This window comes from Hyposmocoma kahamanoa, unplaced genomic scaffold (assembly GCF_003589595.1).
Source record: "Hyposmocoma kahamanoa isolate Upper Pololo Valley unplaced genomic scaffold, ASM358959v1 88, whole genome shotgun sequence".
Lineage (NCBI taxonomy): Eukaryota > Metazoa > Arthropoda > Insecta > Lepidoptera > Cosmopterigidae > Hyposmocoma > Hyposmocoma kahamanoa.
Window position 1 is genome coordinate 17,882,909 of NW_020654466.1, and position 16,975 is coordinate 17,899,883.

Sequence of the window (16,975 nt, forward strand, 5' to 3'; positions counted from 1 at the left end):
TGTCACTACCAATATTAATAGTGTTTAGTTCTGTAATTTGACCTCGTTGTATCATCAATTACCATGAGCTTTTCGGTGAATGAAAACGTCGTGACGAAACCAGCATGTCGAAGAACGGCTACAAGCCTCGGAAAACGTGTGTTGTCCCCAACACTCATTGGGCCAGCGTGGCGGACTATGACCTAAAACCGTCGCCTAAGAGGAGACCCGTGCCCAGCAGTGGAACGTATAAATGGGTTGAAAATAATGACCAGAACTTGTCAGATGCACATCAATGTAGCATCCAAAGACGATATATACTTCATTTTAAGGAAAGGGGAAATATAAATTCTAAATTGGCAGAAAAATGTTTAATTTGTTTAATACATAAAAATATTTATTAGTTTCCCGACGTTTCGGCCAGGTTGCACTGGCCGTGGTCACGGGCTGACTGATTCGTATGTAAACGCGTTTATTCCCGTTTCCAAATGTTAGATTTATTGGTCTTGTTTATAATGCCGGAATATGCGGAGAGATTGGTAAGGTATAAAGCAAAAGTAAGGTAAGTTAGCTTAGCACATGTAGCCGCAGCATGTCTTCATACATCTGTTCTAATCTAACCGAGCAAACTGAACTATGTGGGCTAACACTACCCAACGATCCTGAGTTAAGTAAACTCTATCGCCATTCACCCCCGTGCAGGCAAAGACTAGCGTTTAGTGGCAGCACTTCATTAAGACCCCGTATTTTCTTATCTTAAGTGCAAGCCACACCGCGAGCGAAGTTAAGTTAACTTAAGCTCACGTTAGGAGGTTCTCAATTCACAGATCTATGAAAACATGTCACGGCTACGTGAGCTAAAGTTAAGTTAGCTTAGCTCATGTAGTTGCCCCCTAAAATGGGTTGCCGCTCGTCCTATCCTCCGCGACTCTGGCGGGGCTGCACCGCTTAGGGTGCAGATGCAGTGGCGGTGGGGCCGCGGGGGAAGAGTCTCCTTGTGTCGTTGTCGCTCGTTCTGTCCTCCGCGGCGGAATATGGGCGATTGGCCCGTGGGGTGGGTGCTCCAAAGGTCTCTCTACGGAGAGTCCACGTGGATGCACGTAAGGTGTTGCGGCGGAGCCTACCAACAGATCCGCCGCGGGGGCTGTGTGAGCATCCTCTGAACATCACAGTTGAGGGGATGTTGTCCTGGCCCCATGGCCATGGCCTAGGTAGCAGACTCGGGGGAGTTGCAAGATGCAAGTCTCGTCTGGCGTTCGGCGAGCCTTACATTTGGAGTCAGGGGACCGTTGTGTCTCCCTTTTCAGGGAGGGCTGCGCTGGGCGGCCTGCAGTGGAGAGGAGGAACACCCCGGGGTTTTGGTGCGGTCGGGTTGCTCCCCTTCAGGGTTCAGCCCAGTCCCACATAACCCCGGTTATGCCCCCGTAAGGCCAGGGTATCTGTACGCAGATTCCCTCGGGTAATTATTATGAAAATATTAGTATTATGAAAAGAGGAAAGTCGCCTGGTCACGACGGGCTCAGCATCGAGCATCTGCAGCATCCGGGCGCACACCTTCCGCGAGTATTAACTTTGCTATTCAACCTATGCCTAGGGCATTCGTACATACCACAAAATTTAATGCAAACCGTAGTTGTACGGATTGTAAAGAATGGGACAGGAGATATAACGGACAAGGGAAATTACAGACCCATATCTCTTGCTACTGTGATAGCCAAGGTGTTTGATAGTGTGCTTGACTGTCGTCTTGGTGAACACACCAGGCTACACGATGCCCAGCTTGGCTTCCGGGCGGGGTTGTCCACTGAGAGTGCGATACTGGCAAATACTACCTAGATCGAAAGACCCCCGTGTACGCTTGTTTCCTGGACCTCTCTAAAGCTTTTGATCTTGTGTCGTACGATGTACTGTAGGAAAAGCTCGAGAGGGCGGGTGTCCCTGCCGAACTGGTTAGTATTTTGTCGTATTGGTACCAAAATCAGACGAATAATTTAAAATGGGCCAATGTATTACCTGATCAATATAGACTCGAGTGCGAGGTAAGGCAGGGGGGGTTAACCTCTCCTAGACTCTTTAATATTTATGTAGACCAGCTAATCAGAGAGCTTGGCAGCACCTATGTCGGATGCCACACAGAGCATGTATGCTTTAATAATATAAGTTACGCCGATGACATGGTGCTGCTGGGGCCCACAGTTGGCAGTTTGCGTAAATTAGTGGCTATTTGTGAGGCTTATGCTGAAAAACATGGTCTGAAGTACAACTCCAAAAAGAGTGAGCTCGTGGTATTTAAAGGCAGAAACAGACCTCCTGGCTCAGTCCCTCCTGTGTACCTCAATGGTTCGCCATTGCAAAGAGTTGCGCGGTTTAAGTACCCTGGGCACATTGTGAACGAAGATCTAAAAGATGAAAGCGATATAGAAAAAAAAACGCATGGCGCTGTCTGTAAGGGGGAATATGCTGGCTCGGAGATTTGCTGGTTGTTCACTTGATGTCAAGGTCACGCTTTTCAAGGCATATTGCCAAACGTTCTACACCAGCAGTCTATGGACTCGTTATACACAAAGATCGTACAGCGCCCTGCGCATATTGTATAACAACCTGTTCCGGTTGATGGTGGGGTTTCCTCGTCACTGCAGTGCGTCAGGTATGTTTGCTGCTGCGCACAAAGACGGCTTTTTTGCGCTCATTAATACGCAGAATGCGGGGAAGCGCCAACAGTCTCCTGCAAGTTGTCGCGCGATGTCTGGACAGTGCTGTGCTAGGCAGGTTCAACGAGCTGCCCGCTACACGTGCGCCTCGGTGATCGAGCCGACAGTAGTGTATCTGCTGTTCATTATTATTACTATACTAACATAGTTATTAAGGGTTTTGTTTACTAACAATCTATGGACCATTTAGGTGTCTGTCATTTTATTTATTTTATTTTAATAAAAAAAAAGCTCTCGTAGGTGCATGTAACCAACAATGCAACCTTAGCTCAGTTAGCTTAATTCACGGTTTCAGCAGATGTATGAAAACATGCCACAGCTATGTGAGCTAAAGCTTAGCTTAGCTTTGCTCGCCGTGTGGCCTGCGCTTTAGCTTTGCATGCAGCTAGAAGTGGCCTCTCCTTTAGTCTGCCAACTTTAGAATTGTTCATCAATATTGTGTTGTTAACTTCTCAAAAGGAAAATGTTCATCATATGGAGTATATCCCAGATATTCAAAGTCGTAGTCATCCATTTTGTCAGTTACAAAATCTTCAACGTCTTCAATGGCCGATTTTCGATAAAAAAGTGCGTCTGATTTTGAATACTCAAAGTATGTATCATCCAAAGAGTACGGATTTGTTGATTCTTCTACATCATAGTCGTAATAACCATCCCTATTATTATTGTCCAGTCTCAGTGACTCCAACGCTCTTCTAACAGTCGATTTACGAGATTTTGTGATACGTGCATTTCGAAATTGTTTATAACATAATCTGGTACAATCTAACTTATGATTAATTTTCAATTTGTCGGTACAGCCAAATTCATTGCAGAAAGTCCTGAAAATTGCGTGGCAAACACTAATGCATGGCTTTATAACATCATAACAGCCAAGCAATTGCCTAAAAAAAAAAGATTACTTATTATATTATAAGATTCTCATTTCAAATCTGTGCGCAAAAGCGTTTTTGCACGCTAGCGTGGAAAAGATTTTTGAAACTCGAACTTAACGATGAACTGTAGTGCACCTAACTTTTTCTTTCGATAAAAAAAAATGATAATGACACCTTCAATTACGCGATTTGTCGTACATTATTTATTTATGTAATATAAATCCATTGGTATATTTTATTCTTATTATTGTTGACATTAAATTGACAATGATAACTAATTAAGTAAACTTTTTCTTTTAATTAAAAAAACGGATTATAAATGGATACCATTTTCCTCGCTATAGTGCGGTGAAAAGTTGTGTGTTTCGCTCGGCAGCAAACTTGTCTTGCGTCTCGTGCCTTGAAACCCTCGCTACGAGTGAAGCGAGAGGTTCAAAAGTAGATTTCTGAGCGAAATCTACTTTTGAACCTCTCGCTTCACTCGTGATTCAATCTTGGCTTCCTTCGTTTGCTCAGGTTTCAATACAAGCACTCGCGTCAAACAACAATTTTGCAGCCTTGCATAACAGATAACTATTGTCCTTGGTATTTGTAAAGAGCCTGAACGTGTTGGTTTGTTTAAAAAATACACTATTTTAGATCAGAAAAAATGAAGAAAGAAAAAGAAAGAAGAAAATACATTTTACATACTTGTGTACCACAACGACACCGCAAAAGAAAAAAACGAAACAAGTCAGAAGAAAAACAAATGATAATCAAAACATTCAACTTAAAACATAAACCAATAATTACGAAACAAAAACATAAACAAAAAAATAATGTCAAAATTTGATTCAATTAAAACATGAACTATTTACACAAACGCGGAAAAGAACACTAGATATAAAGATACTATTTTAGTTGGTTGACATCCGTGTTAAGAGGTTTCCGGTATCAATGATTAATAATAACGATTACTGCAAATCTTTCGGCTTTTATCAAGGGAAAAAGAAGTATTATTAATTTTACAATAGAGATACCTTATTTTGCGAAGTAAAATTATAATGAGTGTTCATAATTCTATAATATCTAATGTATGCAAAGTAAGTAAAATGTATCTTTTTATTTTATTAACCGCAAAAATTTGAAAAAAATGTTTTTTTTTTCAAAATGCTGATTTTGACATTAAAGTGGTTTGACACGGTAGTATTGTCATACGGAGCTAAGTTATTATTTAAATTTAAGCTGCCGAGAACTATATTGATTTTGCAAAGATGTCGTTAATATGACTAAGTCTACAAAAATGTCTTTTGCTCGACACTGGCCATATAGAAAAAACGATAGATGAAAAGCCTGGAGCGAGGAAGTAACTAACGGAAGAATTTGTGCTAAGCGGTACAGAGCATTTCTTAAATCAAAAGCATAACCTTACCTGTAATCTGATTGATCATGTATTATCAATACGGACCGGTCATTATTCAATATACAAAGAGCATAGACTATATATTGATAAATTTTAATTTTAAAAAATTAACTTGATCCGACAGCCCGCAGACTATTTGATAAATTGGGGTTTGAATTTTCGAAAATTTATCACTTGGCAAAAGTAGGGTGTAGGTAGCCCCGCGGGGCCGGGGTATCTGTAAGCAGATTCCCCCGGATTATCAAAAAAAAAGGTGTCCCTACTGTTAGCAGACAATAACCTAGCCTAACCCAACCAAAAAAGTACAGATCATTTGTTTTACTACTTTGACAGGACAAGCTGGTCATTATTCATAAAGACCTGATTAATCATGCAATTTGAATTACTATACCCATTTAATGCAATCATTATTAATACAGTGTCCCTCACCGCTTAGCTTACGACTTGTTTGTCCCGTCATTTGATATCATAAAAAAATCCGGCCATTATACATAGTGACCGCGTTTATCAAGTTGCCCGTAACAAATATATAATATTAGAAAAGCGCTGAGTTCAAAAGTATTCAATTCATAACGTCGACTTGTGCGATACCTTGGAAATGTTCTTTTTGTTTTTGTGGTTGTCGTTTCTGTAGTAATTTCCGTTGTCTCTGGCGTGCTTGTTGTCATAATCTCAATTTCATCCGTGTTTGTTGCATTCGTGACTGAAGTTTCCGTTGTCTCTTTCGTGTTTGTTGTCACGTTTGTTTCCTCCGTTGGGTTCGTAGTGTCATCATTATCATCATCATAGTCTCTACCGCCGTCATCGTCGTAATCGCCTCTCATTATTTTCTCCATAATTAATATTTTTCCCCACCTTGAGAGAGGAAACTTGTTTCTTAGTTCTCTTTTTGCTCTTCGACCTTTCGTATATTTTAATTCTCCAAATTGATTCATTGCTAAGGTATTCATAAAGTTAGTGCCATCCATGCGTATTTTAGATCTATTTAATTTATTTTCTCTAATAATTTCAGACGTTACATACTTTGTAAATTCGAGATACCCAATGAAGGTAGAATTAAAATCGTATTCAGGAGACCCATAAATCCAGTGATGGTTCTGAAATGTGTCGTATAAATAATGTTTAATTACTCAATCACGTCGTACCTGAAAACTTAATAAGCAATACTTGATTTCGTACAAAGATTCTAAGATAATCAACATTTTAAAATAAAAACATCTGAACAAGTTACACTAAGGTTAAGATTTATTAACGAACTTTAACTTCAACTAAGCAAATATGGCGAGCTAAGCAAGTTTTTCGTTTTTTTTTTGCATTAAAAAATATCACCTGATGGAAAGTGACGATGAGGTCGACGATGGAGCATGTACACCTAAATAACGCCTATTCACTTTTGCCATGAAAAGGCCCAGTTCAAGGAACAAGTTTACAGGCAGGAAATTCGGCTCCATAGCCGTTCGCCATATAGATGTGGAAGCGAAACGCTTCGTATGAAGCTTTGGAATATCCACAACATACAGGACGAAGACCAGCTTACGCGTAGTCCTCCGATGATGGAAAGGTAAAGGCGGAATTAAATCTTATTTGCAAAACGAATTTTACCTATTGATTGTAAAGAATATTATTATTATATACTATATTATGTAATAATAAAATTCAAAATTAATCTTTTCAGCCACGGGAGAGACGAGACTCTAAAATAGATATGTATAATAATAATAATAACGCACACACTCAACATATCCCCGCACTCGGAAACCCTGTCTTGCGGGTACCGTGGACGGGTGTGTAATGGAAGACATAACAAATAATCTATTTTCACTTTGTATAACAACATTTGATATAATTTCTAAGGATATAATCACTCACTGTATATAATCAATAAAAGGTATAACAACAAAAGGCATAATTTCAATGTGTATAATAAACCTTCAGTAAAACAAATATTAGATATAATGATTAAGTGACATAATGAACAAATGGTATAAGTACTACCAGTATAATGTATTAAATAATACAATATTTCATTTTACGCATAGTTGAAGCGCTCTATATTATGTTAATAAGGTTTTTTTTATTTCATTAAATGTACAATCGCAAAATATAATTATTTAAATGCTTTTTGTGTTATAAAATATACTATTAAATTTTTAAGCAGAATATTTGATTGCATATACTATCCTAACCTAAACCCACAGGATGAGGTCGAACCAACTAGTAAATGCAAACTAATTCAGTTCTGGTAATCTATGGCCCCTGCCGCGTCACGTTCCCTGCGCTCGCTCGGCTCGTGTAGCTTTGTCATATATTAACCTAACCTAAACCCACAGGCAGAGGTCGAACCAACTAGCAAATGCAAACAAATTCGGTTCTGGCACTTTGTTATATACTAACCTAACCTAAACCCACAGGCAGAAGTCGAACCAACTAGCAAATGCAAACAAATTCGGTTCTGGCAATCTACGGTCGCTGCCGCGGCACGTTCCCTGCGCTCGCTCGGCTCCTGCAGCTTTGTAATATACTAACCTAATCTAAACCCAAAGGAGGAGGTCGAACCAACTAGGAAATGCAAACAAATTCGGTTCATTCACCATTGCACCTAAACACCACTAGAATTATATTAATAATACATTATATTCAGCGACTGTTCTATCTGAAGTGTTTATATAAAATGAACATTATGTACCTAGTGACCTTTATATCATGCAAAAATATGTCAAATGTCTGTATACCATAAATTAATTATATCTGTTGAACGTTATATCGACTAAAAAATGTCATTTGTTGTTACATATTTCGAACCGCACCCCAGGCGCCGCGCCCGAGTAGCGTACGCGTCAGTGTGACTGCCTGTCAGGGAATACCCGTATTACGACCATAGATATAGAAAAAAATGGGAGATATGTAAGGACGCTATGTAAGATCGGGTGCCGATGTCGCCACTTTTTAGCTTGTTTGCAATTCAAACTTGACGCTCTATTATCTACTACCATAACTTAAAGATTTTCATTGGGTAGAGTTTAAAACGACGTAAAACAATTTTAAAATTTAACAAAATTAAACTTACAGTCACTTGAATAAGAGTTCTATTACAATACTTCAGTATTTTTTCATCCTGGTTCAGCCATTCACCAATAGGTGGCGTTTTAGTAAAAATACTACTAGTATATAATAGCTAACTATGTAATAGTTAGCTATTATATACTAGTTAGACGTTAGATGGCGCTGAAACTCATTGTTCGACATGCAATTAACTCCCACTAACTTCGCGGTCCGTTCCGCAATCGCAACGCTTTCATGCCCGCAACCGCGGCAGCTACGTGCCCGCATAAACTTGCAGGGTCGTGAGTATCGAAATAAAACCGCTGTCTAGCAGCACCGGCGGGCGCGGGTGGAAACCGCTCCGTGAATTGTTATCCTTATTAACTCAACGAGTGATGTGATCCTACCTAATCTATAGTTGGAAACCATGTGGCTGTTTTTCATATTAAAAAAAATGTTCCATTTTTCATACTGTATCTACACTGGTACTGGTGTATTATTAAATTAATACATTAATATAAATATTATTATTTTCTTAACGGCGGCCACTAGGCTTGGACCAGTGTCAGTATTATAAGAATAATATAAAAAATATGGCGAGTGAGCGATCGCTTCAATCCAACCTTCTTTTATTTTCAACTCATTTGAAAAACTTAAAAATTAAAAATACTCTACGTTTAATCTACGAGTGTAATGGAATTTAAATATCTTAAATATCCAAAACACATAATTTTTTTTCAAGCAACAGCAACATTCAAATTGACATGAAATTGAAACGGTTGTCCGAAATATGAATTGTGTTAAAGTTACTCGAACTTAAATGTTTAGTAATAATAATAATAATAAAATAAAAGAAATCAATTTAACGTGAATGCTTTTCGCTTCGATATTTTAGGGACTTTAATTACAAAAATCATAGTAAGGAATTCAAACATTTCAGTAAAAATTTACTGTCGATAAACATGTCTTCATAATTGAACATCACTATATTTGAGTCTATAAATTTCTATGGAGACAAAATGAAAATATTGAATAATAATAGAAATAGTACCTAAAAAAGGAAATAGCCGGTGGAATGTTATCTCACTGGTTTTAAAAATTTTCAATTCAATTTTTAAAAGGTGTTTTACGAGAGACCTTGCATGTACAACGATCGCCATGTCACTGTGACGATGTTTGTAGGCGTGTCACCGTTTTGACCATATCGAGGCGACATACCATACCTTTTTTTCTATATCTATGATTACGACGAATGGAAAAGCCGCTACATCAGCAAAGTCTGTGGTGGCGGGCGACATATCCCCCGACCCGCAACCGCGCATGTTGTGTTGCCGTCCATATAAATACACTAAATTCCACCCGCCGAGCTCGCGACTCGACATGCGTCCTACCCGCACGCGCTCACTGCGCGTTTACGCTTAAGCGCCCAATAAGGCGATTAATACACTGCACCGCGACCCGCGACAGAGCGCGGAGCTGCGTTTTTTAACGTTGTACTGGAGTACCCCAGTTTGTACGGAAAACACGCGCCGTCCAACACACTGAGGAGCGCGGCGCGCGCCGTTCTAGCGCGCCCCCGCGCCGTTCTAGCGCGCCCCCGCGCCGTTCTAGCGCGCCCCCGCGCCGAGAGACACGGCGAACCGCAGAATATGGCACACTGCGCTTCGCATTACCGCGCAGATTTTTAAGCGTAAGGACGTGTTCAGTTTTCTACAATGGATCTCGACGTCGATAAATTTATATTTGCTATTGAAAATCGACGAAAATTTGTATCTATTCCAGTAAATGTCGTTCGGATTCTCCCTACGAAATAATCAAAGGATTCAGTTGACATCGTGTGTAGTTGAAAAATAATAATCTTCATATTTTCTGGAATCTTTGTATTGAAGTTGAAATGATCCATTTATCGATGTGGTTCGTAAAAAGTAATGCATCCAAAATCTTCGGTGTCTTTTTATTTAAGTAAACAAAAACCAAATAGACAGTATAACTACAACGTCCTGATGAGTTCTGTATTATTAACCACTCTGGTTAAAGAAGAATCTCAGCTACATGTACAATCACTACGGCGATCAACCACAAAGCGAGTATTTTAAGTGGCGCGGGGCCGTTAGACCGCTGCCCCCGCGCAAATTAAACCGTGCGTTGACGCAGATCTGCGTCTCTGCCACCGCGCGCGTGATTCCACGTCTCGCGCACCTTCACGTCGCGCGGTGCATTGTGTTATTCGCCTTACAAGACGCGAAAGTTTTCGCGCGGCCGCCGCGCGGCAACCGCCCAGTTACCACGCCTTCATGTACATTAATGGCGAATCTGAATTCTATTTACTAGGCTACAACATTTAAATTCCTTTGAATAATACACGTCAACGTCAGCGTCCGGGACGGTCATTTGAGTTAAAACGTAAATAAATATAACGTATTGTGCCATGAGAGTTAAACGCACGCAGTCGCTTGCCGGCGGCCGCGCGGGGTGAGCGCGATTAAATTGGTGTCAAATAAATGCGCCCTAAGGGTTTATTACGCCACTCACTGGGTTTCTTTTCGTGACAACGCCTTCGTGCTGTAATATAACGTCTTCATACTTAGGTTCAATTTACATTGCCGTAGGAAGCGAACCTTTGAAACGAGATTGCACATAGAATAATGAACTTCATGTTAGTTGTGTAACGTACACTTTAGATTCAGAAACATCTTATCGTATCGATGACATACACTATAATGCTTGTAATCGTGGTGAAAAACTTTGTCAATCGGCCTAAGGTGATTGTAGCCCAAGATGCACCAGACGTACAGGAAAGGTGTACACCACAACCGTCACAACCTTAATGACGTCACATTAGATATTTATTAACATTTTGTTAAAAAGAGAGGGAGTCACAAAATAGGCGTCTGGACGTCCAATGGTCAGGTATAACGGGCTGTTGAACACCAGCCCGTTATACCATACCATATCATCTCCATATAACCGATTTTAGCCATTAATATCTCTGATGTTAGGTGGGATAACGAATTACATTATATTTATATACGTATTAGTGTATCATCATTTTCTTAATATTATGTATTCGTGCGATATAATAATATTATTTAATAATAATATTATATAGTATATAATAATATTATATAATAATAATATTATTATATCACACGAATACATAGGTAAAATAAATTTGATATAATAAATTTATTATTTAATTATTGAGTAGTTGAATGTTACATTCAATTTTATGATTTATAAGATTTTATTGCCGACTCAGGAACCAACTTTCCTTTCAATTATTCAAAGGTTAGCTGGAAGAAATCCCTTTATGGGTTAAACTTTGTACAACAACGTTCTATTTGTTTGTTAAAAAGACTGTAATTTTGTTTTTGTTGTACAATAAAGTGTTTACATATATACAATACAGGTTGTAAATTTGAGACGGGGCAGCAAGGCCACCTACCTTAATCGTTGTACGTACAGGAAAACGTTTCTAGAAGACTATCCATGAATTTTGAAGATATTTGGATTGGCATTCACAGATTTAAAAAAAACGGTACAGTCAACAAGATAAAAGGCAATTTATACAAAACTTTTTTTTATGCCATTCGATCCAGTCTCTGGTAAGGATCAATAGTCTCCATGGGACAAACTGAGGTAAGAGTACTCGAAATGTCAGAAATCGCATATACTTTGTTTTTTTTTTGCAGGGATATATTTAGTAATCAATTATTCTAGGTAGTTAAGGAAACTAATAAATTAGTCTACAAATAAGAATTAAGTAAAACCACAATATTATTATAATCACAACATTATTTTTTGAATTTCGAACAGCTTTGTTTTGTTTTGTTAATAGAGAATTGTCACTTTTAATACAATTTTTAATCAAAATGTTCTCAAATGTGGAAACAAATGAATTCGAGTAAAATTTCAGCCGCTACTTGCTCTTTGCGGAAGAGAGCGAATCGATGCATCCGCCAAGGCGGCAATCAATTCTAGCACTATCATAGATTTTTTGTGTTATTTTGCTTTTCTTTATTGTTTTTATTTTGAAATACATGATACGTATACAATTTGTTAATTTCCTTAACTACCTAGAGGAAGTGATGACTAGATATGTCCCTACAAAATGTATGGTAAAAAGTTTTTTGCGATTTCTGACATTTCGAGTATTCTTACCACAGTTGGTCCCATAGAGACTACATAGAGACTATTGATCCTTACCAGAGACCGGATCGAATGACATAAAAAAAGTTTTATATAAATTGCCTTTTATCTTGCTGACTGTACCATTTTTTTCAAAATCTGTGAATGCCAATCAATATATCTTCAAAATTCATGGATAGTCTTCTAGAACCGTTTTTTTGTAACTACAACGATTAAGGTAACCGGCCTTGCTGCCCCGTCTCAAATTTACACCCTGTATATTCATTTTCAGCGTGTTCATGTGAGTTGATTGAAGTAATAAAGTAATTTGAATCAGATACTTATTTATCGTGCTCTCACATCGAAGTACACGTAGCTAAATTGAATCCTTACTTAAATAATAATTATGTAAAACATTTCCCAAATTAGCAAACGTTTAATGGTATAGAAAGTTTTAAAGTTCAAAAATGTTTTTTAACTTATTTCATTGTTACTGCGTAACTAATCATCGTATTTCACATGGATGTACTACAAAGACGTTGTATATACTGATGGCTTTCTAGAAATGTGGGCTATCTCAATAACATCTAATTCATCAGGAAGATGGTTTAGAAAATATATCTTTAACTTACTCCTCTACGCTTACTCAACTTCAGAAGATGCTCGACCTGTATTTTGGCTCGTAGATACGAGCCAAAATAACGTTCGTACGTTACAGAATTTTTTTGTATGTTTGAATGTTTTTGTTGACATAAATGTTATGTAGTATTCTGTAAAAAAAATTTGCTTCCGTTCCGTTCTGCAGCAATGTAAATTGAGCCTGAACTACCCGCAATAAAGTTACATTCTCAATCCGAAGCTCTTTCATTTGAGATAACAAATATCATCGATTGTCGTTTGACGAAAGAAATTTTAAATATATTTATTTATTAAAACTTTATTGACCACAAGACATGATGGTATAAAAGGTACGTAATGCTAAAAGCATTCTCTACCAGTCAACATTTAAGAAAAACTAAATTCACGAACGCGGCGAATTATTATATTAATAAATTATATATTACATATTATTATTTATAACAGACGAACCTAATACATTCGTACATATAACCCAACACAATCATATACATAATATGAATATATATACAGAATATGATGATGGTTATTATTGTGACAAACAATTTAAAGGATGCTCATGAAAATCCTTTCGAAAGAATATACTGGGAGACCTTCTGGTGGAATCTGGGAGAGCATTCCAGAGACGTATCGATTGGAGAATGGAGGAGTCCTACATGAAGCCAGAATGAAAGAGAGGTACAGTGAGTGAGAGTAAATTCATGGATCGAAGAGGGAGGTTGTGAGAGTCCCCGAGATATTGAAATTTTCATTTTAAGTATTCTTTCTGGATAGTGAGGATTGAAAAGAATAGAGTACAACGTGCAGAAGACTCTCTTCTGCCGACGTTAACGAATAGGTAGCCATTTAAGTTGAGACTTGAAAGAAGAAACATGATCCAATTTGCGCAAGCAGAAGATGAAACGGATAGCATTATTGAGAAGGCGCTCCAACTTATCTAATAGATTTTCATTGAGATCAGGGTAACAGACATCAGCATGATTAAGGAGTGGGAATATCAGGGAGGTGACAAGTAAGATCTAGTACGAATAGGAAGAAAATTCCGAAAGCGGTTGAGAAAACGTAAAGAAGAAATAACCCTACGACTAACCTCGGACACCTGTGAGGACCAACTTAGTGTAGAGTCAATGTAGAGGCCAAGATTTCTAACACTAACGCTGAGTGGAACAGACGAGTTTTCATACACTACATGATGGAGCGAACTATGGTCAATCTTGGATATCTATGGATTGGATATGGTCAATGGTGGATCTTGTTTAGATCCACCTACGATAATAGCTTGACATTTCAAATGATTGACAGATATCCCAAAATTAGTTGACCACGCACTAACGCTTTGTAGATCGCGGTTATTCAGAGAAATCGCTGAATTAACGTCATTAGCAGATGCCTGCATGTAAATCTGCAAGTCATCACCATAAAAATCATCATCAGCCGTCTGTCCAGACTACACAATGAGTATAGTGCAGCAGTAGATATTTTCTCGGACTCGATAACCGGTCTCCGCAAGGCAATCCTTAGCAAGTAAACTACAGTATTCGTAGCATTAATTGCAAAAATTTATATTACACTAAACCTTTACATTTAGGATTTATATTTTTTATTCTGGTTGTCATATTTTATCGTTGTATTCAGTTTGTTCTTTTTTCTTTGTATAATACACTGTAATATTAAGACTATTCTGCTCAATTTAATGCGAGTTGTGGTTCATCTTTATATAGTTGTAATAAATAAAAATGGTAAGAGCAGTTAAATGAGAAAGAAAGAAAATTAATAAAAAGAGAGAACAAAAGTGGTGACAGAATTCCTATTAATAATAGGGGTTAAAGTATGAAATTGCCGATTTGTACTGAAAATCTAAATTGTTTATTTTTTAAATTTTTAACAAATTTATTTAATCAAAATAGTTGCCATTATTATCTATACATTGCTGCCATCTAATGGGAATGTTATTAATGCCTTTGCGATAGAACTCCGACGATCTAGACTGCACAAACTGTGTGAAAGCATTTTGTACTGCCTCCTGGGAAGAATATTCTTGTCACGTAGATAATTGTCCAAATCACGAAAAAAATGGTAGTCCGTTGGAGCAAGGTCTGGTGAATACGGAGGATGACGAATGGTTTCTAACTGCAGTTCCTGAAGGGTCAAAATGGTTTCTCGTGCTGTGTGAGGTCTCGCGTTGTCGTGGAGCAATAATGGTGAAGATCGATTCATGAGTCGGGGCTGTTTTACTGCTAGTTTTGTCAACATGGTTCGGGGTTCGGCACAATAGACATCTGCCGTTATTGCTTGACCAGATCGGAGAAAACTATAGTGAATAACACCATGCTGAGACCACCAAACAGTTACCATTACCTTTTCATTGGTAAGTTTTGCTTTAGGACACTGTTGTGGCATTTGACCTGGGGTCAGCCATTGCATTTTTCTTTTCCGGTTATCATAAAGAATCCACTTTTCATCACATGTTACAATTCGATCCAATATTCCTTCATTTCTGTACCGGTTCAACAAGGCAACACAAGTTTCAACACGCGTTTCTTTCTGCAGATCAGTCAAATCATGAGGCACCCATTTTTCGTATTTTTTTATTTTATTGATTTGACGCAAGTGAGTCAATATTGTGGGTAAGGTAACGTTAAACCATGCCGCTAATTCCTGGGTAGTTTGACTAGGATCGGCTTCCACTATCTCTCTTAATTCATCGTTATTCACCTGTGTGGGCGGTCTTCCTCGTGGCTCGTTCTTTAAGTCGAAATTTCCATCACGAAAGCATTTAAACCAAAATCGCATGGTGCGTTCATTAGTAGACCCCTCTCCAAACGCAGCATTGATATTGCGGGCTGTTTCTGCCGCGTTAGTTCCGCGTCGGAACTCGTATTCAAAAATCACTCGAATTTTCGTAGTATCCATCTTTCTTGTCTAAATTGAATAACAAAAACAATTGAAATTCGATATTCAAATGTTTCAAATTTAAAAAAAAAATCACAGAAACCATTTGAAAAAAGTTTCATTCGAAAACCTCAAACCATGAAGATTCTATGAAAATTCAAAGAACCTATTGCAATAAAACGGCAATTTCATACTTTAACCCCTAATATATTATATGGTCGTAAGATTATCTCAGTATTTTTTTAAGTCACAAACTTAGTGTTTCCTTGGTTTGTTCGTTCTAGCCAATAACTCATGAAACAAGTCTAGAATAAAACCGGTTAGAAATGGAGAAAATATTTCAAAACAAACTTACTAATGTAGTTTTTAGTACTAAGAAACAGAAGAAAACTTTGGTTGGACCACACATATCATTTGGAATATAGTTTATCTAAACTCAAGTTAACATTTTCTTCCATCTCTGTGCAAACTCTGGGTAATTTTACTGTTATTTCGATTACTTTATTCCTATTTGATTGTGAATGCTATAAAACGTTAACAAGATATTGCGTAACTTATCAAATATTAGTTAAACACGAACGTTACTCTCAGATTCGGAATGATTCGCCAAACAAAAATTATTTCACAAACACGATATATAATTGTTATTGCGTACATAGATAGATGATAACACGTTTATTCAGTACAAATACAATACATAGAACATACATTATTAATATAAGCATTAATATGAAACACATAATGCGAGAAAAACAAATACTGTGAGAAAAACAAACAAAAACTGTGAAAACTGAGAACTAAAAAATTGGATGTAACTAGACTACAGTTTGTGCTGAAATAACCATGACTTATCATAAATACTGTAGACCGAGAGAAGTTAAACAGTGCTAGTTTATATGGTGAGCTTTATAAGGTGTTTATATGGTGAGCGATCGCAGCCCAGTAAACCATGACACCAAAGTGCATCACACGCAAATACATCATTACCTAACTTTAAAACTATATATCAATTATTCACTTTTCAGAGATAACTCTGAAACTCGAATATTACCTTTTTATGATACCAAGTGACGGGGCAATCAAGTCGTATGTGCCTCTAATTTCACCAGCTCTACTGGTACTAAAACCTATATGACTACTTACCTGTTTACCATAGACTTATTCCCATCTTATCATCCCTAAAACCGATCCCCTGGGGGATCGTTTTATTTTAAATTATTTTCTATTCCCATCGGATCCCCAATGCAGTGGATCAAGAATAAATATTAATATTTTATTCCCACCTGATACCCTGGTACTTCCAAGTTTAT

At 37.7% G+C, this 16,975-nt stretch overlaps 1 protein-coding gene across 1 annotated transcript; it reads right to left on the minus strand.

Moving 5' to 3' along the window:
- Nucleotides 1-599: 599 nt before the first annotated feature.
- Nucleotides 600-16,085, minus strand: LOC113235799. The gene is made up of 3 exons (XM_026471704.1): nt 16,021-16,085; nt 5,559-6,064; nt 600-3,574 (listed from the first exon to the last, which is right to left on the minus strand). The coding sequence occupies exons 1-3, from the start codon at nt 16,072-16,074 to the stop codon at nt 3,121-3,123; spliced, it is 1,014 nt and encodes a 337-aa protein (XP_026327489.1). The 5' UTR covers nt 16,075-16,085; the 3' UTR covers nt 600-3,120.
- Between the last annotated feature and the right edge of the window lie 890 nt (nt 16,086-16,975).

Coding starts and splice junctions, on each gene's coding strand:
- LOC113235799 (XM_026471704.1), bottom strand. CDS start 16,074: ATGTGTGGTCCAACCAAAGTTTTCTTCTGTTTCTTAGTACTAAAAACT. Junction 6,065..16,020: donor TAGTACTAAAAACTACATTA/GTAAGTTTGTTT, acceptor GACACATTTCAG/AACCATCACTGGATTTATGG. Junction 3,575..5,558: donor ACAAAAAGAACATTTCCAAG/GTATCGCACAAG, acceptor TTTTTTTTTTAG/GCAATTGCTTGGCTGTTATG.